Source organism: Scyliorhinus canicula, chromosome 21, assembly GCF_902713615.1.
Source record: "Scyliorhinus canicula chromosome 21, sScyCan1.1, whole genome shotgun sequence".
Classification (NCBI taxonomy): domain Eukaryota; kingdom Metazoa; phylum Chordata; class Chondrichthyes; order Carcharhiniformes; family Scyliorhinidae; genus Scyliorhinus; species Scyliorhinus canicula.
This window is the reverse complement of record NC_052166.1, coordinates 62,571,852-62,593,744: the sequence shown is the minus strand read 5'-3', so window position 1 is coordinate 62,593,744 and position 21,893 is coordinate 62,571,852. Positions and strand designations below refer to the sequence as shown.

Genomic DNA, 21,893 nt, shown 5'->3' with positions numbered 1-21,893 from the left:
CTGTAACTGTGTTTGCGTTTTGTGTAGCTGTAACTGTGTTTGTGTTTTGTGTAGCTGTAACTGTGTTTGTGTTTTGTGTAGCTGTAACTGTGTTTGCGTTTTGTGTAGCTGTAACTGCGTTTGTGTTTTTGTTTGTTTTGGCCGTGTGTGTTTGTATTTGTGTAGCTTTAACTGCGCGTTTGTTTGTGTATTGGTGTGTTCGTGTATCAGTGTGTTTGTCTATTAGTATGTTTGTGTATTAGTGTGTTGTATTAGTGTGTTTGTGTATTAGTGTGTTTGTATATTTGCGTGTTTGTGCATTTGTGTATTAGTATGTTTGTGTCTCAGTGTGTTTGTGTCTCACTGTGTTTGCGTCTCAGTGTGTTTGTGAATTCGTATGTTTGTGTATTAGTGTGTTAGTATTAGTATGTTTGTGTCTCAGTGTGTTTGTGTATTAGTGTGTTTGTGTATCAGTGTGTTGGAGTATTAGTGTGTTTGTGTATTAGTGTGTTGTTGCTGTGCAAGTACTTGAGCGCCTGGCTATGTGCTTGTGTAACTCTAGGTGTGTTTGAGTCAGTGTGCGCGCGTTTGAGTATCAGTGTGTGTTTGTGTGTGTGTGGCACCTGTATGTGCTACACACGCAATCCACCAGCCCCGTTCCCTGGTGTTGCACACCCAGCCCAACAACTCGAGTGCATCTCCGATTGTTGTTCAACCGATGGTGCTTTGCCAACGGGAACCACCGCTGTTGAAAAGTTGGCCACAGCAATCATTGAGGGCCAAGAGAATTCCTTTCCCAAATTGCCAGCAGAGATTTGGAGTTTGGTGCAGAGGACAAGATGGACACTGTTAAGGAACTTGAATCCAGCAGAGAGTTCAAACACGGATATAACTGTGTTTGCCTTTTGTGTTGGTGCATTCGTGCAGAATGGAGATCTGCGCAAAGGTACTCGTGAACCGTGTACAACACCATCCTGCTGCCCAGGTACAGGCTTTGTAACCGTGCCCTGAGCTCCCTCACTTCATTCCTAATCATTCCAACAGTCTAGCCGGACCAACACTTCACCGGCCTCACCTCATCTAAACATTTGCTGATGCATTTTGCGCTTAGATATTATAGACGCCGTGTTATAGAAAGAGCCTGATATCAAAAGTCAATCATTAACAGAAATTAGGCTAAAGATCCTCTCATAACCGGCCGCGTGCCCCGTGCTCGAAACCAGACATTGGATGCTATTTCCTTTTCAAACTTTTACACTTTAGAGTTTGACTCAAAACACCGAATCAGCGGGAAAATAAAACTTCACTCCCTCTTACACCAGGTTCACATTTTTGTTTTGGGATTTAATTTCCTGAACATGGGGTGTGTTGTTAACATCTCCAATCTGATCAATCTTAGTGTGTTACAATCATCAACCTTTTGGATAGAAATGCGGTCTTGGTGATGTTACAATGAACGGCGCTGTCTAGGGATAAATGCCGGGCGAGATAATTAGTGATGAATTATGAATTAGAATGATTTTTTAAAACTAACATGATTGAAGATTCTGAGGCCCGAATCTGTTGGGTGTAGATACCCCCCTTTCAAGGAGAGGTCTAGCTTCCTAATGCTTCGGATTATAGTTTACGTCGACGGTGGGTTAGGGAAATACGAATGTTACTGGTCTGACAAACGTCTCGCCTGCTAACCCTCCTTTCCACAGCGCAGATAACAACCAGTTTCTATAAAACGCGCGCCCATATTTATTACATTGAATACATGTTACATTCTGGCTGCATTTTCCAGGGGGGGGGGGGGGGGAGATCTCGAACGGATCGATCTCCCAGGATGTATTTTTTGTTAAGTGTGCGTTAGAATAGCAATGGGTGCACTGATGCCAGGGGACATGTAGGTGGAGAGCCCCTCAGGCAGGGTGGATAATTCCCTTGTTGGCGAGTTTAATCTTATGCACAGTTATATATTCTATATAATGAACGAGCCGACGAAGAGAAGCGACATTGTCAGTTTACCCCCCCTTGCAAAGGTGCCAACTTTCATAGGAGAGGATGTTTTAAAAAAAACACGTTCCTCCAGAGACATTCATAAGCGTTTAGATATTGGCCCATTTTTGTGTCTGGGGCTGAGTGAGGGGAGGGGTGGGGGCTGTTTTTGCCTCCTCGACTCCCAGAGATGCTGCAGTGTGCACCGAAAGCTCCCGGCTTTCATAACGGGAGCGAACAGAAAAAACAGCAAAGGCCAGAGGTTGAGTTTCACACACTGTTCACAAGCAAAGGGAGTGAGATTGCATTGTTATAAATCGCATCATAAATTTACCAGGTTATCGCTTTCAACAGTAACAATTTCAACATTTACAATTTGATCCACGGATTAGCGTAACACGCACGATGCTCAGTACTGCAATGCCTAACCGGAGGAAAACACAACGGGAAAATAGCAAAACCCAGCGCTGTATTTAATGAAGCAAAGAATCGCTAACATGGCGTTGTACTATACGTGAAATATTAATGTCTGTATTTCACTATTGGGTTTAAAAAGACTCCCCACTAAGGTCGCTTGAATATTTCAACAATTAACTTTGGACATGTGTGCAGTTACGTGTATGTTTGTTTCTGATACTAATCTTATCCCCAGCTATACCGTTTGAATGTGGCCTGTGTACTACTTACATTACACCATCTCGGATTTAGCATGTAAGTATATCAGTGTGTGCATACGTGTGTGTATATATGTGTGTGTGTGTGTATGTATAAATGTGTGTGTGGGTGTGTGTATGTCTGTGTGTGTAAATATGTGTGTGTATGTGTGTGTATATATATATATATGTGTGTGTATATATATATGTGTGTGTATATATGTGTATATATATGTGTGTGTGTATATATGTGTGTGTATGTGCGTGTGTATACTGTATATATATGTGTGTGTGCGTGTATATGTATGTGTGTGCGTGTATATGTGTGTGTGTATGTGTATGTGTGTGTGCGCGTGTGTGTACTAGGTCCCTTCTCCCGGCCGGGGAAACTGACTGATCCTCGGGAGGCTGTTACCGGGGTTGGCGGGACTGTCCTCTTGCTTCTACTGGGCCTGTGGTCACTAGAGATCAGAAGGATGAGAGGAGATCTGATTGAGGCGGATACAGTTCTAACAGGGCTGGAGAGAGTAGATGCAGGCAGGATGTTTTCCCAGGTTAGGCAGTCTAGAAAGGGGGGGAGGGGAGATTCTCAGGATACCCTGGGTAGACCATTTAGGGACAGAGATGAGGGAACGTGTCTTCATTCAGAGGGCGGTGGAGCCGTCTATTTCTCTACCTCAGAAGGCTGTGGCGGTCGGATCACTGAATGTATTCAAGAAAGAAATGGATTTATTTGAGATTTGGATGGCATTAAGGGGTGTGCGGAGAAAGCTGGCATTGAGATAGAGGATGTGCCATGATCATGTTGAAGGGTGGAACAGTCTGGAAGGGCAGAATGGCCTCCTCCTGCTTCTATTTTCCACCTTTCTATCCATTATTCCCGTTTGATTGGCCGTTATCACTTTACCTGCCGTCTTGGTGACATTTATTGGGTTTCACTGGGCGGCAGGTTCTGGCTGAACAATTGATGGACAACCGAATCATTCCCGTGCTTTACAAATCCAAGACACCTCTCCCCGCGGTCAGCGCGGTCCCAGTTTCATCCAGTTGCATTCTCAAGACATGGGCTAGGTTGGCGGGGGTGGTGAGATACTTGCCAAATATTACACCTGGGAAATGTGTGCGCAGATGGAAAGGAATCGTTCACCAATTAAAACGGGGCTAATTTATCACAAAACCGCCAACCGCTTAGCAAGCAAACGCCGATATTTTTCCCGGTGCAATCCGGGAATCATGTAGTTTATATATTTAATAGGTTAATTCTTGAATAAAGTAAGTACCAATTATTAATTTCCACTCCGGTAATACGAGATTAAGTCGGTAATTCAGTGGAATATTTTATATATCAATAATTTCACGAATATGCCGAGTAATAATGTTATTAATGCAGTCATAAACAAACCATTACTTCACATTTAAATCGTAGGATTTTTTTTCACCCCTTAAAATGGGAAGAGGACAGTGGAAAGAGAAACGTGTATTTCCTGCTTTATGAGGAAATGCATCCATTCCGGAAAAACGGAGCATTTGTCTCATTCTTTTTGGTGGAAATTAGCTTAACTTGCAACTTTTTACCAGTTGATTTTTGACTTGAGGGTGAGTGGGAAAGAGAGAGACAGAGTGAGAGACAGAGTGAGAGAGACAGAGAGAGACAGGCAGACAGAGAGAGAGACAGAGTGAGAGACAGTGAGAGACAGAGAGAGACAGAGAGAGAAAGACGGAGAGAGACAGGCAGACAGAGAGAGAGACAGAGAGATAGAGTGAGAGACAGAGTGAGAGACAGAGCGAGAGACAGAGTGAGAGACAGAGAGAGAGACAGAGAGAGAGAGACAGGCAGACAGAGAGAGAGACAGAGATAGAGTGAGAGACAGAGTGAGAGACAGAGTGAGAGACAGAGCGATAGACAGAGTGAGAGACAGAGAAAGAGACACAGAGAGAGAGACATAGAGAGACAGGCAGACAGATAGAGAGACGGAGAGATAGAGTGAGACAGAGTGAGAGACAGAGAGAGAGACAGAGTGAGAGACAGAGAGAGACAGGCAGACAGAGAGAGAGACAGAGAGATAGAGTGAAAGACAGAGAGAGAGACAGAGACAGAGAGACAGAGAGAGACAGGCAGACAGAGAGAGAGACAGAGAGATAGAGTGAAAGACAGAGAGAGAGACAGACAGAGAGAGACAGGCAGACAGAGAGAGACAGAGTGAGAGACAGAGCGAGAGACAGACGGAGGCCGAGAGGGGGCGCTTGCAGATATCAAACCAGCCTCTAAACCACCAGCACTGACAAGTGCTCGTGTTCAGCTGAACGAACGAATTGTGAGTACAGATTCTGCCTCGGCAAATTTTGAACTGAGTTAATTATTTATTTCTTATTCCTATCAGTAAATGGGAGGGTGGTATCATCCCAGAAACCTAACGATTCTTGATCTTGGTTTGGGACAAGGCTCGGCACAACATCGAGGGCCGAAGGGCCTGTTCTGTGCTGTACTATGTTCTATGTTCTATGTTCACTGATGGGGGAATGAAAACTGTCGTTTCCCTACCAGTGACTGCAGCCTGACACCAACCTGCTCAACTAGTGCTCCCACCAGCCCCAGACGGTGGCCAAGGAACCGATCAGAGATAAGCACCGCTTCCCTGGGGTGTCCTGGGCAACGAGTGACACCACATGCCGAGGCTACAAGGGCTAAATGGGCAGTGTGGAAAGTGCCGACACTTTCTCAATAAGATGCACTCGACCTATGGAGAGGGCTCTCTGGCCTTGTTTTTTTCTGATTGGTTGCTCCGCAGGACTGCCAGAAGCCTGGGACCCGCCCTGCCCCCCCCCCCCCCCCCCCCCCGCCCCCCACAACGCGGCCCTGACATTTGATCATCATTTTGAAGTGACTGTGTCCAGGAATGGGCCTCCATTGGGCAGGTTGGTGTTGGGGCAATGCCTGTCGGATAAATGGGTTGGTGTATATGGGGGGGGGGGGGGGGGCTTTGTTCACTCCCCCCTTCCTCCTGTACCTCCCAACACCCCCCCCCCCTATCCCCAGCCCCTCCCAGGCCGCTCACACCAGAAGACATTGTTGAAACAATTCGGTCCAGTTCCTTTAACCATCTAGAGGACACAATGCACCGTTAGAGTTCGTTTAACTCCAGTTTCCACATTAGGACGATGAGATCTTTAGAGGTAGGAATGGGAACTGGATTCACTGTACGTCAGTGAATTTAGCCGGAGTCCCCTGCACCACCTCTATTTGAATAGATGATCCCAGATCGTCAAATCAGGCGGACGGGCGGCAATATCCCTTTGAAAAAAGAACGCAGATAACAGAAGATGTATTTATTTTTGCAAACTGACCTTGTCCGTTTCTGGGCGGCTACAATAGCAGGCAGTGATCACTCACACGGTTCAGACTCAACAGTTTCCCTATCATTGACATTTGACCCATTCTGCAGACGTCTGTGGCAACTCGTCGGACCAAATATCGCCTTGCTCATTGGTGTGTGTGTGTCAGAAATGAAAACTTTCCTGAGATTCGGAGGGGCATTAGACACTAGAAAGGAGTTCGGCTGCTTTCCATGAGCAGATGCTGTTTAAAACACACGCATTCTCATTCAGTCCAGCAAATCACGATTTACACGGAGTTGTTCGACACGGAAGAAATCGGATTAATGCCGATATTTTCTGAACTAAATGATATTCATTTATACTCAAACAGTAATATTTGACACTGTATTCGGACACTAGGATAGTAATATCTTGCACAGTATTCGGGCAGTAATATTTGACACTGTATTAGATCATAGAATTTACAGTGCAGAAGGAGGTCATTCGGCCCATCGGGTCTGCACCGGCTCTTGGAAAGAGCACCCTACCCAAGCCCACATCTCCACCCTATCCCAATAAAACAGTAACCACACCCAACACTGAGGGCAATTTTGGACACTGAGACCAATCCACTAAGCCTAAGGCATGGCCAATCCCACCTAACCTGCACAACTTTGGACTGTGGGAGGAAACCGGAGCACCCGGAGGAAACCCAGGTACACACGGGGAGAACGTGCAGTCTCCGCACAGACAGTGACCAAGCCGGGAATCGAACCTGGGACCATGGAGCTGTGAAGCAATTATGCTAACCACTGTGCTACCGTGTTGCCCTAATTTGGACAGTAATATTTGACACTGTATTCGGGCAGTACGATTTGACACTGTATTAGGACACATAGACAGTAATATTTGACACTGTATTTGGGCAGTAATATTTGACACTGTATTCAGACAGTAATATTTGACACTTTATTTGGGCAGTCATATTTTGCATTATATTCAGGCAATAATATTTGACACTATTAGGACATTAATATGCTACACTGTATTCGGACACTCGGACAGTAATATTTGACACTGTATTTGGGCAGTAATATTTTTACACTGTATTTGACTAGTAATATTTTACACTCTATTCGGGCAATGATATTTGACACTGTATTTGGGCAGCAATATTTTTTACACTATATTCGGGCAGTAATGTTTGACACTGTTTTTGGAAAGTAATATTTATTACACAGTATTCGGGCAGTACTATTTTCACTATATGTGGGCAGTAAATTTGCACTGCATTCGGAAAATAATATTTGGTACTGTATTTGGGCAGTAATATTTGACACTGTATTTGGGCAGTAATATTTGACACTGTGTTCAGGCAGTAATATTTGACACTGTATTTGGGCAGTAATATTTGACACTGTATTTGGGCAGTAATATTTGACACTGTGTTCAGGCAGTAATATTTGACACTGTATTCGGATAGTAATATTTGACACTGTATTTGGGCAGTAATATTTGCCACTGTATTTGGGCAGTACTGTTTGACACTGTATTTGGGCAGTAATATTTGTCACTGTATTTGGGCAGTAATATTTGACACTGTATTTGGGCAGTAATATTTGACACTGTGTTCAGGCAGTAATATTTGACACTGTATTTGGGCAGTAATATTTGACACTGTATTTAGGCAGTAATATTTGACACTGTGTTCAGGCAGTCATACTTGACACTGTATTTGGGCAGTAATATTTGACACTGTGTTCAGGCAGTAATATTTGACACTGTATTTGGGCAGTAATATTTGACACTGTATTTAGGCAGTAATATTTGACACTGTGTTCAGGCAGTCATACTTGACACTGTATTTGGGCAGTAATATTTGACACTGTGTTTGGGCAGTAATATTTGACACTGTGTTCGGGCAGTAATAGTTTACACTGTATTCGGACATTATTACTTTTCACTGTATTTGGACAGTAATATTTTACACTGTATTTGAGGAGTAATATTTTACACTGTATTCAGTCAGTAATATTTTACACTGTATTCGGACACTTAGACAGTAATATTTGACACTGCATTTGGGCAGTAATATTTGAGACTGCATTCAGGCAGTAATCTTTAACACTGTTTTCAGACAGTAGTATTTTACACTGTATTCAGACACATGCAGTAATATTTGACACTGTATTTGGGCAGTAATATTTTCCCACTATATTCGGGAAGTAATATTTGGCACTGTATTTGGGCAGTAATATTTGACACTGTATTTGGGCAGTAATATTTGACACTGTATTTGGGCAGTAAGATTTGACACTGTATTCGGGCAGTAAAATTTGCCACTGTATTTGGGCAGTAATATTTGACTCTGTATTTGGGCATTAATATTTGACACCGTATTCGGACAGTAATATTTGACACTGTATTTGGACAGTAATATTTGACACTATATTTGGACAGTAATATTTGACACTGTACTTGGACAGTAATGTTTGACACTGTATTCGAGCAGTAATATTTGACACTGTATTTGGGCAGTAATATTTGACACTGTATTCGGACAGTAATATTTGACACTGTATTTGGGCAGTAATATTTGACACTGTATTCGGACAGTAATATTTGACAATGTATTTGGACAGTAATATTTGACACTGTATTCGGGCAATAATATTTGACACTGTATTTGGGCAGTAATATTTGACACTGTATTTGGGCAGTAATATTTGGCACTGTGTTCAAGCAGTAATATTTAACACAGTATTCAGGCAGTGATATTTGACACTGTATTTGGTCAATAATATTTTATACTGTACTCAGCAGTAATATTTGACACAGTATTCGGGCAGTAATATTTGACACGGTATTTGGACGCTAATATTTGACACTGTATTCGGGCAGCAATATTTGACCCTGTATTCGGGCAGTAATATTTGACGCTGTATTTGGGCAGTAATATTTGACACTGTATTTGGGCAGTAATATTTGACACTGTTTTCGGACAGTATTATTTGACACTGCATTTGGGCACTAATATTTGACACTGTATTTGGACAGTAATATTTGACACTGTATTTCGGCAGTAATATTTGACACTGTATTTGGACAGTATTATTTGACACTGTATTTGGGCAGTAATATTTGACACTGTATTTGGGCAGTAATATTTGACCCTGTATTCAGGCAGTAATATTTGACACTGTATTTAGACAGTAATATATTACACTGTATTCAGACACTCGGACTGTAATATGTGACACGGTATTTCGGCAGTAATAATTATTACACTGTATTTGGCAGTAATATTTTTACACTGTATTCGGTCAGTAATATTTTACACTAAATTTGAGCAGTAACATTTTACACAATTTGGATATAATATTTGACACTGTGTTTGGGCAGTAATATTTTACACTGTAGTTGGGCGGAATACTTTGCACTGTAGTTGGGCAGTAATATTTTGCACTGTGTTTGGGCAGTAATATTTTACACAGTAGTTGGATAGTAATATTTTGCACTGTATTCAGTCAGTAATATTTTACACTGTATTCAGACACTTGGACAGTAATATTTGACACTGTATTTGGGCAGTTATATTTGACACGGTATTCAGGCAGTACTATTTTACACTGTATTTGGTCACTTGGACAGTAATATTTGACACTGTATTTGGGCAGTAATATTTGACACTGTATTTGGGCAGTAATAGTTGACACTGTATTTGGGCAGTAATATGTGACACTGTATTTGGACAGTAATATTTGACACTGAATTTGGGCAGTAATATTTGACACTGTATTTGGACAGTAATATTTGACCCTGTATTTGGGCAGTAATATTTGACGCTGTATTTGGACAGTAATATTTGACACTGTATTCGGACAGTAATATTTGACACTGTATTTGGACAGTTATATTTGACACTGTATTGGGGCAGTTATATTTAACACTGTATTTGGGCAGTTATATTTGACCCTGTATTTGGACAGTAATATTTGACACTGTATTTGGACAGTAATATTTGACCCTGTATTTGGGCAGTAATATTTGACACTGTATTTGGGCAGTAATATTTGACACTGTATTCGGACAGTATTATTTGACACTGTATTTGGGCAGTAATATTTGACACTGTATTTGGACAGTAATATTTGACACTATATTTGGGCAGTAATATTTGACACTGTATTCGGACAGTAATCTTTAACACTGTATTCGGACAGTAATATTTTACACTGTATTCAGACACTCGGACTGTAATATGTGACACTGTATTTCGGCAGTAATATTTATTACACTGTATTTGGCAGTAATATTTTTACACTGTATTCGGTCAGTAATATTTTACACTAAATTTGAGCAGTAACATTTTACACAATTGGAATATAATATTTGACACTGTGTTTGGGCAGTAATATTTTACACTGTAGTTGGGCAGAATATTTTGCACTGTAGTTGGGCAGTAATATTTTGCACTGTGTTTGGGCAGTAATATTTTACACAGTAGTTGGACAGTAATATTTTGCACTGTATTCAGTCAGTAATATTTTACACTGTATTCAGACACTTGGACAGTAATATTTGACACAGTATTTGGGCAGTTATATTTGACACGGTATTCAGGCAGTACTATTTTACACTGTATTTGGTCACTTGGACAGTAATATATGACACTGTATTTGGGCAGTAATATTTGACACTGTATTTGGGCAGTTATATTTGACACTGTATTTGGGCAGTAATATTTGACACTGTATTTGGACAGTAATATTTGACACTGTATTTGGGCAGTAATATTTGACACTGTATTGGGACAGTAATATTTGACACTCTATTCGGACAGTAGTATTTGACACTGTATTTGGGCAGTAATATTTGACACTTTATTTGGACAGTAATATTTGACACTATATTTGGGCAGTAATATTTGACACTGTATTTGGGCAGTAATATTTGACACTATATTTGGGCAGTAATATTTGACACTATATTTGGGCAGTAATATTTGACAGTGTATTTGGACAGTAATATTTGACACTGTATTCGGACAGTAATATTTGACACTGTATTTGGACAGTAATATTTGACACTGTATTTGGGCAGTAATATTTGACACTATATTTGGGCAGTAATATTTGACACTGTATTTGGACAGTAATATTTGACACTGTATTTGGGCAGTTATATTTGACACTATTTGGATATTTGGACAGTAATATTTGACAATGTATTTAATAATAATAAAATAGTGTAAATATGTTATACTGTTTTCTTACACTTGGCCTCGATTTCGTTGCAAGACAGAGCAATTCAATTCTTGAATGAAATATTTGAGAAAGACATTTTGCCGAAACCTTTCGTCTCGAACTCACCTGGATAATTCTCAAGAACGCCCATGTCAGAGGGACGAACACATTTACAAAATTGGCAAAATGTTTTATTTTCAGCAGCGTGCCACTAAACCGCCAATTTTAAATATTTGTTGAAATAATTTGACATGACCCAATGAGTAAACCGTTTTTGTTTTGCACGATTATCTTCGTTCCATGTGAACCTAGCGTGAGGAATAACCATATCAGCATGATTAATTTTCCAACAAGTGCATGTATACCGCTGCTCAGTAGACCTGGTGTTGTAAGACTTCTTACTGTGCTCACCCCAGTCCAACGCCGGCATCTCCACATCAGTAGTCCTAATAACACTGCGTCCATGGCCTGTCTGCTGGCGGCGATCCGTTTGACTTTAACCCTTCGGAAATTCGGGCGTCTGACCGACTGACTCCTGCTCATGGTGCAACATGGTCCCGGGCAATGCATTGCCATGTTAATAAACACCATTCAAACCCCTTCCGTAGAAAGGGTTCAGTCTGGCACGCCGGGGATGTTAACAACGGGCACAGAGGGCGGCACAGTGACGCAGTGGTTAGCACTGCGGCCTCAGGGCGCCGAGGACCCGGGTTCAATCCGGGTCACTGTCCATGTGGAGTTTGCACATTCTCCCCGTGTGTGCGTGGGTCTGACCCCTACAACCCAAAAAGATGTGCAGGGTAGGTGGATTTGCCGCAATAAATTGCCCCTTAATTTGCCAAAAAAATCTATTGGGCACTCTAAATTAAAAAAAAGGGGGATTGGGGCGTAAATCAGAGGGGCTGAATGTTCCTCATTCTGTGGAGTCTGATCCCTTTAGGTCAGTGGCCGCAAGCTCTCTTCTTTGGGGGGGGGGGGGGGGGGGACACTTTTATTAAACCCTATCTCAATGTTGCTGAGATTGGGAAACAATCTGATACAAAATTCTCAGCAGCATCTCCTTCAACAACCCGCCCCTGAAAAAAATCATCAGTGGTCAAGCTTCACTGTGACTATGAGAGTGATGGGAAGCTGGATAATTATTTAATCTAATAACTCCCGAGGCTACCCCACTCCAAAAGGTTCAGTGCAATAAAATGACAAATACTTCGGTTAAACATTTTTTACTAAATTTTATCGACAAGAGGGTGGGGTGCGGGGCAGGAACAAACTCGCGGTTTGAGGAATTGGAAATATTTTAGACGTTTGTCCTCATGTCACTTTGCATGTGTCTGGGGAGCAGTTTGCCTGGGGGGGGGGGGGGGGGCAGGCGGCGAGAAGCCAATGGTGACATGGTCGGGGCTTGGTGATTCCACTTTCTACTTTTTGACCTGGAGTCTGGTAACTGCTTTCCCAATTGGGGAGTGGCTGGGAAGTGATGTCCCGTTCACAAGGTGCGCTCTACCTATGGGAAGGCTGCCTGGCCACCCCCACTGATTGGCTGCTCCAGGAGACTGACAGAATCGGTGACATGACCCCCTCCCCCTCCCACGCCTCCTCCCCAACCCTCCGCCGCCCCGATCTTTGGTCATCCAATTAGCCGAGATTCATTTTGAAGGGGATCGCCTCCAGGAGCTGCCTCTCACGGGGCAGGTTGGTACTGGGGCCAGTACCGGTGGGAGGGAGGCTCTTGAAGCTGTTCTCTATTCGGTGGGAGAGCTGGGTTGGTGCATATCAGGGGTCAGTTTTGTTTACCCCTTCCCCCTCCTTTACCCCCCCCCCCCCCCTCCCCCTCCCTCTACCCCCAGACCCGCCCAAGGCGCCCGCACCAGAAGACACCGTTGGTCCGGTTCCTTGAACCATCTGGAGGTGACAATGCAGCGTAAGGGTTTGTTTCACTTCAGTTTCTATGTGAGGGAGAGGTAGCGTTGGGAATTGGGATTCCTGTAATGCCGCTTAATCCATCTCCAGCTCTTCCATACGGAAAGATAATCTCGCCTCTACAAATGAGACAGCAGGGAGGCAATATTCCTTTTAAAAATGAACTAAAACAGACAAAAAAAGAACCACACATTTTGAACGGGTGTTGGCTGTTCAGTATTACTGAGACTAAAGGTGTGACAGTCACCTGTCTGTGTGGATGTGTCCGGATATGGGGTGTCAACCTTGGAAGCTAACTTTACCTGGCGAGTTCATTTCTTATTAAAATGGACGCGGGCAGCCTTCTTATTTTTAATGTCACCCGATCCAGCCACTGAATTAAGCGTCTGCCGTTGGTTTGACTTGAGCACCGGCACTTGTTCAAGTGGCTGCCTTCAGGAGCAGCTCCCCTGCGCCTGATATTGTTCCAATCGCCATTTGATCAGATCGAAGGATACGGGGTTACTCAAAAATATCTGTCCTGGGAGGCTTTCGTTTGCATTTTGCACAATTCGTTGGCTTGTTCGGAGAGTCGTTCCAACATGACCCGTGAGGATTCTCACTCTTCGGAAACGGTGTTTTAAAGGCAAATGTGATTTGCAGAACGCTGTCGCTTTCAGTGTTCAAGGACGGGGACTGTCGCTGAATTGGGTTCTGTTCCACAACACCCGGTCAGCCGGGGCTGTCATATTCTGCAGGCATTCTTGTTTTTGCAAAGTGTACAGTGTTCGCGGGCTGCGTGTTGTGTGTGTCTGTGTTCCTTTGTCGTTGCCTGGGTTAAACGGAGAGTGTTGTGTGTGTGTGTGTCTGTGCAGATATCCCACTTTGCGCCGGCTGCAATCAACACATCGTGGATAGATTCATCCTGAAGGTGCTGGATCGACACTGGCATAGCAAGTGCCTCAAGTGTGGCGACTGTCAGAAGCAACTGGCGGAGAAATGCTTCAGCCGAGGCGATAGCGTTTACTGCAAAGAGGATTTCTTCAAGTAAGTGCAATATATCTTTCTCGCAGTCTGTGTCCATCATTCCACACACACATTCGGGATTATAGCTGGACCAATGTAAGAGACGATATTTTCGACACCTCGGGCAATTTAGAACATACAGTGCAGAAGGAGACCCTTCGGCCCATCGAGTCTGCACTGACCCTCTGAAAGAGCACCCTACCTAGGCCCACTCCCTCCGGCTTAACCCCGGCTAACCTGCACATCTTTGGACTGTGGAAACCCAGGTAGACACGGGGAGAAGGTGCAGACTCTGCACAGACAGTGACCCAAGCCGGGAATCGAACCTGGGACCCTGGAGATGTGAGGCAGCAGTGCTAACCACGGTGCCAACGTAACCTGCTTCAACTAAACAAAACAATAAACATTAAAAAATTATTTCTTAAGGGAAGGGTTCCAGCCACACTCCATCAGTTTTCATCAAGCAAAACAGAACATTCTGCAAATCCTCAGCAGGCCTCAAGGCCTCAGTATGGAGAGAGGAAGACAGACTTAACGGTTTAGATCTATGCCTTAGAGTATTTCCAGCATTTTCTGCTTTAACCCCGATCCCGCTGGATGGAGCTTTTAATCCGCCGCTTCCAGACTTAGTTCAAATTTATTGGCAGTTTTCAAACAAAAAAATCCCAAAGCGATACCCGTATCGAATCCTTCTAAATAGGGTATAGGAATACTGTATAGCATTTAATGTCGAATATTTTTTGGAAAATGTATCTAAATGTGATTATACAGAGAAAACACTTGTTTCTTATGTGAACACGGTGGGATTGGACGTTCCTCAGTAAACGTTGGCCCAGGACATGCAATTTGTAAAGATCACTTGTATCTATCTGTTTTTTGTTAGTTGTTGACTTCAATCAGAGATGGAATTCAGGCCTCAGCCCCAGAAACTCATGGGTTCAAAAGCACTTCAGGGCCTTGGGCGGTGCAGTGCTGAAGGAAGGCTGCACTGTCGCAGATTACACTGAGGCCCCTGTCTCCTCTCTGACCATCAAAAATCCGATGGTCAAATCAAATGACTGCGGGGCGCTGGGACCTGAAACCAAAACAGAAAATACTGGACAGTTTCAGCAAGTCTGGCAGCATCTGTGGAGAGAGAAGGGAGCTAACGTTTGGAGTCTGGATGGGTTTGACACATATTTATCCTTTAAGACGCGGTGGCACAGTGGTTAGCACTGCTGCTTCACAGCAGCCGGTTCAATGGAGTTTGCACCCCGTGTCTGCGTGGGTTTCCTCCTGGTGCTCCGGTTTCCTCCCACAGTCCAAAGACATGCAGGTTAGGTGGATTGGCCATGCTAAAATTCCCTTTAGTGTGCAAAGATTATGTGGGGTTACCGGCAGGAGTGGGCTCTTTCAGAGGGTCAGTGCGGACCCGATGGGCCGAATGGACTCCTTCTGCACCGCCTGCATTCCATGATTCTAGGATTTAACCAAAACCTAAACATGGATAGTTTGGTCATTACTGCAACACTGTTGGATCTTACTATGCACATTTAGGATGCTGCATTGTGTAACACCTCAAAGGTACTCCATTGGCTGAGAAGCGCTTCGGGACTTCGTGCGGTCGTCCACGGGCGCTACAGCAAGGCAGGTCGCCTCTGTTCGGCATTTTTCCAGCCATTTCAATTTCTTCACGAATGTCAAAACGAAAAATAAAATCAGATAATTGCAGAGAAATAATGGACTCCAGGTCAGCGGTTGGAGTGTATTTTTTTTTTAAAAAGTACATGCATTTGAACGTTGAAGAATTCCGATTTTCGATTCTCGCTTTCATCGAAACGAGTTTACCACCAAAGATAGCGATCTGGACAGAGGAAGAATCAGACATCTCCGATCAGCCTGTCACTAAATCATTGCGCCACACGCAGTTCAAACTGGGCTTTCTGATTTAACAGGAGCTAACCTAATATATAATATATAAGCTGACATAATTCTCTCTCTGTGTGCATGGTAAATTTCTACATTTTAATCGTACGTATATTTTAGGCATTTGCACACTCTTTAGTTTGTATATTTACTGATAATCGTTTTCTGATGTATACTGGAACTTAAATCGTGTCCTTGACTTTCCAATGATTTGTGAGAAATCACGGTCAGGCAAACATCCTACTAAATTTAGGATATGGGAAATTATTCCGTGTCTGCGTGGGTCTCACCCCCACAACCCAAAACAGATGTGCAGTACAGGTGAATTGGCCAGGCTAACTTGCTCCTAATTTGGGGGGGGGGGGGGGGGGGGGGAATTGGGTACTCTAAATTTCTATTTTTAAAAAGAGGGAAATAATCGCTAGCAGAAAGGAAAACGTCCCTTTAACATGGGAGCCCCCCCCCCCCCCCCCCCCCCCCACACACACACACACACACACCAGCCATGATACTAAGCCTCTTACTTGTCCTTATTCCACCCCCCCCCCCCCTCCACCCCTCCACCCTCCCCTTTCCTTCTTTTTATTTTCGGATCTCGGGTGATTAATATTTCTTTTCTATCTCCTTGCTTAAACATGAGATTGAAAAGCAAGGATTAGTCGGTCCAAATCCCCCAGTCGCTGAACTGGGTCAGTGCACTGGCCACTATGCGAAAGAGGGAGAGAGGCTCCTCTCTCTGAACCCGCAGTTCGGTTTCAGTGGCACCCCCCCCCCCCCCCCCCCCCCCCCCACACACACACCATGAGCGCCTTATTGTTGGCGCCGAATAGCAAGCGGGCATGGAATGAAGACAGGGCCACTGTGTTGAAATTCTGCGTTGTTGTGTGTGTGTAATTAACATAGAATGTCAATATCACACAACGAGCATAATGTGCATAATTCGCTAATACATTAATCCATTAAAGACAATGTCTCAGAACTTTATAACCCGAAATCTTGTTTCCTTCGTAGTTTCCTTAAACGGAATTTTAACGATGACAATGTGAAACGTCATAACAAGATGCATCGATTTAAACGCCGAATTCGTCTTAACGCGCTTCTTGTAAAAATATATAATTGGCACAACATTTAATTATTTTCACTTTCAACCTTTCACCAGCGTGTAGAGGATTCTATACTCAGAAAGGGTGGCGTCTCCGGTAAAAATCAATTCTCAATCCAATGTTGTGATAGAAGGGCTTGTGTGAGATGAGGGAGGAAGTTGGAGAGACCATAAACTTTAGTTAAACCCAGCGACCCATCTACTGGGCAATCATTCACTCGTGAAGAGTTCCGCTGCATTCTCGATACTTCCTGTAACAAGACTTCGGTCGATTCCATTGACGATAATATACAATATTTCCAATATACAGGAATATATATTATATAGTCCAGCGAATATATCGGCATATGTATACTAGCTATAGCATATCGAATATATAGGAATATGTATTATACAGTGCATATCTAATATATCGGAGTATACTATCTGTAGCATATTGAATGTATAGGAATATGTATTATACAGGACATTATCGAATATATCGGAATATATGTGTGTATATATATATATATACTATCTATAGTATATCGAATGTATAGGAATATGTATTATATAGGGCATATCGAATATATCGGAATATATGTGTGTGTGTATATATATACACTATCTATAGTATATCGAATGTATAGGAATATGTATTATACAGGGCATATCGAATATATCGGAATATATGTGTGTGTGTATATATACATATGCACTATCTATAGTATGTCGAATATGCAGGAATATATGTTACATAGTATACCGACTATATGTAGCAATATACAGTAGCATATCGAATATATAGGAATATGTCACGGTAAGGTAAAGTCGCCATAGTCCAAGATGATCACAGGCTGACCATAGAGTTGTGTGGCGGTGGTTTAATCTGAGGATCACCATACCTCATGCAAGGGGCAAGGTTGAAAAGGCGGGATGTAATATATCGAATATATAAAGTATGCAGCGGACAGAATATGTAGGTACATACTATATATAGCATATCAAATGTATGGGAATATATAAACTATATATAGTATATCAAATGTATCGGAGAATATATAGCATATCGAATGTATAGGAACGTCTATAATATATAGGATGTCGAAGTGAAGCTTTTACAAAGGGAATATTTTCATGTGACTAGAGCTCAAAATGCCTAAAAATCCTAGGTTGGAACAAAGCTAAGGTTGGATGGTAAAACCCAGTTAATCCATAAATTGTACATGTTTCCATTTAATATCCAACAAATTCCATTTCCCAATGTTTGCTGCCGTGCGTTTAACTATTATTTGACCATTTTAAAACGGATGAAGATATAAGGTCCGTGCAAGGGGATATGTATTAAACTACATGTTGGATTAATAATCGTCACGATGACCTGAACTGGGAGGAATCCTGCGGGCGAAAGCAGGCGGGCAAATCAATTGAAGGCGCGTCGCAAGTTTTATCTCCGAACTCTCTACCACATTCTCTGCCAAAAAAACAAATGCCGTTCCTATTTTGACTGACCCTCCTGGTGTGAACCTTTCGGCGGGGGCACAGGAAACCCTGGGATCAATTTTATTGCCTAAAATTTCCTCCCCTTTAAAAAACGAAAGTGAAATCGATCATGAACGAAGGGAAATAGAATGTCGAGCAGGATAAGGGGCGTCGGATGTTATCATGAACTCTGTCTTGTAGCAGTTGTATATCCAGCTGCAATCCGCCTTGGCAAATGACACCCAACGTTCAGACACTTTGTTGTAAAATAAGTCCTCCCCAAATGGGGGTGCAAAATGCTGGCGGTGCTGTGGAGAGGAGAGGCAGAGGCAATTTTCCCGGCCCGTCACCTTCACGCAGGAAGGTGTAGTGAGATGAACGGCTTTTATACAAGTATGCTGTTTGAAATGTGTGTCCCACTCGTTTAAATAGAAGCTCACCTTCCTAGTCCAAATCCTGGAGCTCTAATATCAAAGGGGAGCGATACATTAAAATGTAAGATTTCATCCTCTTTTTTATAACACAAACATGCTTCATGCATAACATAGAAAACATAACAAGGAAATCATTACAAAAATATTTCAAACCGTAGGAAGATACAACGTATTCACGTTTTCTACAAAGAGCTCTGTAAAATAATTAGGGATATAGATAGGTAGATCGTCAACATTTTTTCCCAAAGGTAGGGGAGTCTAAAACTAAAGGGCATAGGTTTAAGGGGAGAGGGGAGAGATACAAAAGGGTCCAGAGGGGCAATTGTTTCACACACAGGGTGGGGAGTGTCTGGAACGAGCCGCCAGAGGCAGTAGTAGAGGCGGGTACAATTTTGTCTTTTAAAAAGTATGTAGACAGTTATATGGGTAAGATGAGTATAGAGGGATATGGGCCAAATGCGGGCAATTGGGACTAGGTTAGTGTTAAAACTGGACGCATGGACAAGGTGGGCCGAAGGACCTGTTTTAATGCTGTAAACGTATATGATTCAATGAAGATGAACTCTGAGCTGCTCCAGAACAACAGTGAGCACAATAAGAAACCTTACAACAGTACAACAGGTTACACAGTAACCTTACAACACCAGGTTAAAGTCCAAGAGGTTTGTTTCGAATCACTAGCATTCACCTGAGGAAGGAGCTGTGCTCCAAAAGCTAGTGATTCCAAACAAACCTGTTGGACTTTAACCTGAGGTTATTAGACTTCTTACTGTGCCCACCCCAGTCCAACGCCGGCATCTCCACATAACAGTGAGCATGACCGACATTTCGATACCGTTACAGAAAGTACAATGATTTTCATACTATTTGCAGAGGTCGTTTTACACTATGAGGAACTCCAGTTTCTTTTGCGACTAATAGCCAAGAACGAGCGAGGGGGTGCACAGAGTTACCAGGGCCCCCGGTTTGATTACGTTTGCCACAGTTTACAAGCGCTGTTTCTGTTGATCCCGTAAAAATACCGAGCGAGGCCGCACACAGCGGACATCAGAAGCGACCGCCCGTTTTGATTCGTTCTAGTGCAAACAATTCTCGATCAAAAACAAATAAAAACTGGGTATCGAAAATATTCCCTGACAGTTTGCTTGTTTAAGTCATGTCTGGTCAGCGCAAACTAGCCGATCAGATCCGGTTTTACGGCAGGTCGCGGTTTCATTCGTTTTATTTCACATTGGAGGGAAGGAATTGATGGTTTAATGTAACATTGTTGGGACTGTGGTGATGGAGCAGCGTGGTGCCGTGCTTACAAATAAAAACAGCAGTTCTAGGTAAAAATGGTTAAAAATGAACAAAGTACACAGATCTTACCAGAGAAATAGCTGGATTAGAATTGTTGGCAAAGATGTTACATAGGAACCAAGAAATTCTGTATATCAAATCAAACAACGGCTTGATAATATCAATGACTATATTAAAAAAATATATACTTTCCATAATGAAGATTAAAAAACGGACGGCAGTACAATTTATCCGAGCCATTTCGGTGTGGACAAGAAAATTAATAATACGATGCCCACCTTTCTGCCTCCTGCTTCTATCTATCCGAATTGTACAATAAAATACAATAATGTAAGCAATATGTATTTATCCAATAGTATTGTAATTATTTATCTATCTAGTAGGTATTGTAACTATTTATCTGTCTGATATTGTCTCTTTTCATTTATCTGCCATCGTCCTTATTTATTTATTTGGTTCTGCATATATTTAGCTCTCTGGGTGCTTTGTTTATTTAATATGCTAATATTATCCCGTTGATGTGGTAACTGGACGGGACGATCCCAGAATGGAACAAGGGCTCAAAAGTCCACAACTTTTATGTTTTAAAAATGAAACCTGAAGGAACAGAGCTACAGGAGAGCTAATTGGCTTTAACAACAAGAAGTAAATTATTAAACATGAAATAATTGAATTATTGCACAATTGCACATAGATTTTCAGACGAACACGAACTGCAAAGTACATATTAATCAATGGCCTCATTAACACAAAATATATTTTAAGCACACAAGGTGACTGTGGACAATACTCTCCGCTCAAGTGGCAGGACAGCCGGTTTGTGATGCAGAGGAAAGCCAAAAGCGCGGGTTCAATTCGGGTACTGGCTGAGGTTATTCACGGAGTCCCCACCTTCTCAACCTAGCCCCTCGCCTGAGGTGTGCTGATTCTTGGGTTAAATCACCACCAGTCAGCTCTCCCCCGGTCTGTGTGGAGTTTGTGCATTGTCCCTGTGTCTGTGTGGGCCTCACTCCCGCAACCCAAAAATGTGTAGGGTAGGTGGATTAGTGACAATAAATTGCCCCCCTAAATTGGAAATAAATAAATAAAATGGCACCACATGTTTGTTTTACCATTCAAGGTTGCTGTCATTCTTTAAATCTGGTTACTGCAATTGTCTCTTTAACTCAGAACACTTTGTTTACTCCTCCTTTAATTCTTCCAAAGAATACCGTGGTCTCTGTTCATGTAACTCCAGACTTCTTGGGCATTTCTCTTAATTTCTCTAGTTTCTTTCACTAATTTGGACTTTAGCTTTCCAGCATCTGTTTTGTTAATCATTACTCCATAGTATGGCTTTTGTTCTAGCAAGGCTCAGAGAGATGTCCCCTCTTTAGCCTTCTAAAACCTATTGCTTCTAGTAGAGCCATGAGAGCTGCCTTCTCTCTCACCATCCGTCCCCACTGTAATCAAATGATCCAAACTAAACCTTAAAAGTTTCTCTACTGTACAAGCTAAGCAACATCCCCATGCTCATGCCTTTTATTTATTATTTATGCTGTAGTCCTCTCCAAGCACAATAGGAACAGAGCTGGAACTTAACCAACCCCCACAC

At 42.6% G+C, this 21,893-nt stretch overlaps 1 protein-coding gene across 6 annotated transcripts in view; it reads left to right on the top strand.

Moving 5' to 3' along the window:
- The window catches only part of lhx3 (LIM homeobox 3), a 189,002-nt gene that overhangs the window by 134,393 nt on the left and 32,716 nt on the right, over positions 1 to 21,893 (top strand). For 3 of the 6 annotated variants that reach the window (XM_038782330.1, XM_038782325.1, XM_038782324.1), the window contains one exon: positions 13,948 to 14,119. In XM_038782330.1, coding sequence (XP_038638258.1) covers positions 13,948 to 14,119 — 172 coding nt within the window. Of the gene's footprint in view, positions 1 to 2,398; positions 2,671 to 13,018; positions 13,095 to 13,658; positions 13,682 to 13,947; positions 14,120 to 21,893 lie in introns of those variants that run through there. The other 3 variants (XM_038782326.1, XM_038782327.1, XM_038782329.1) reach the window with 3 other exon arrangements.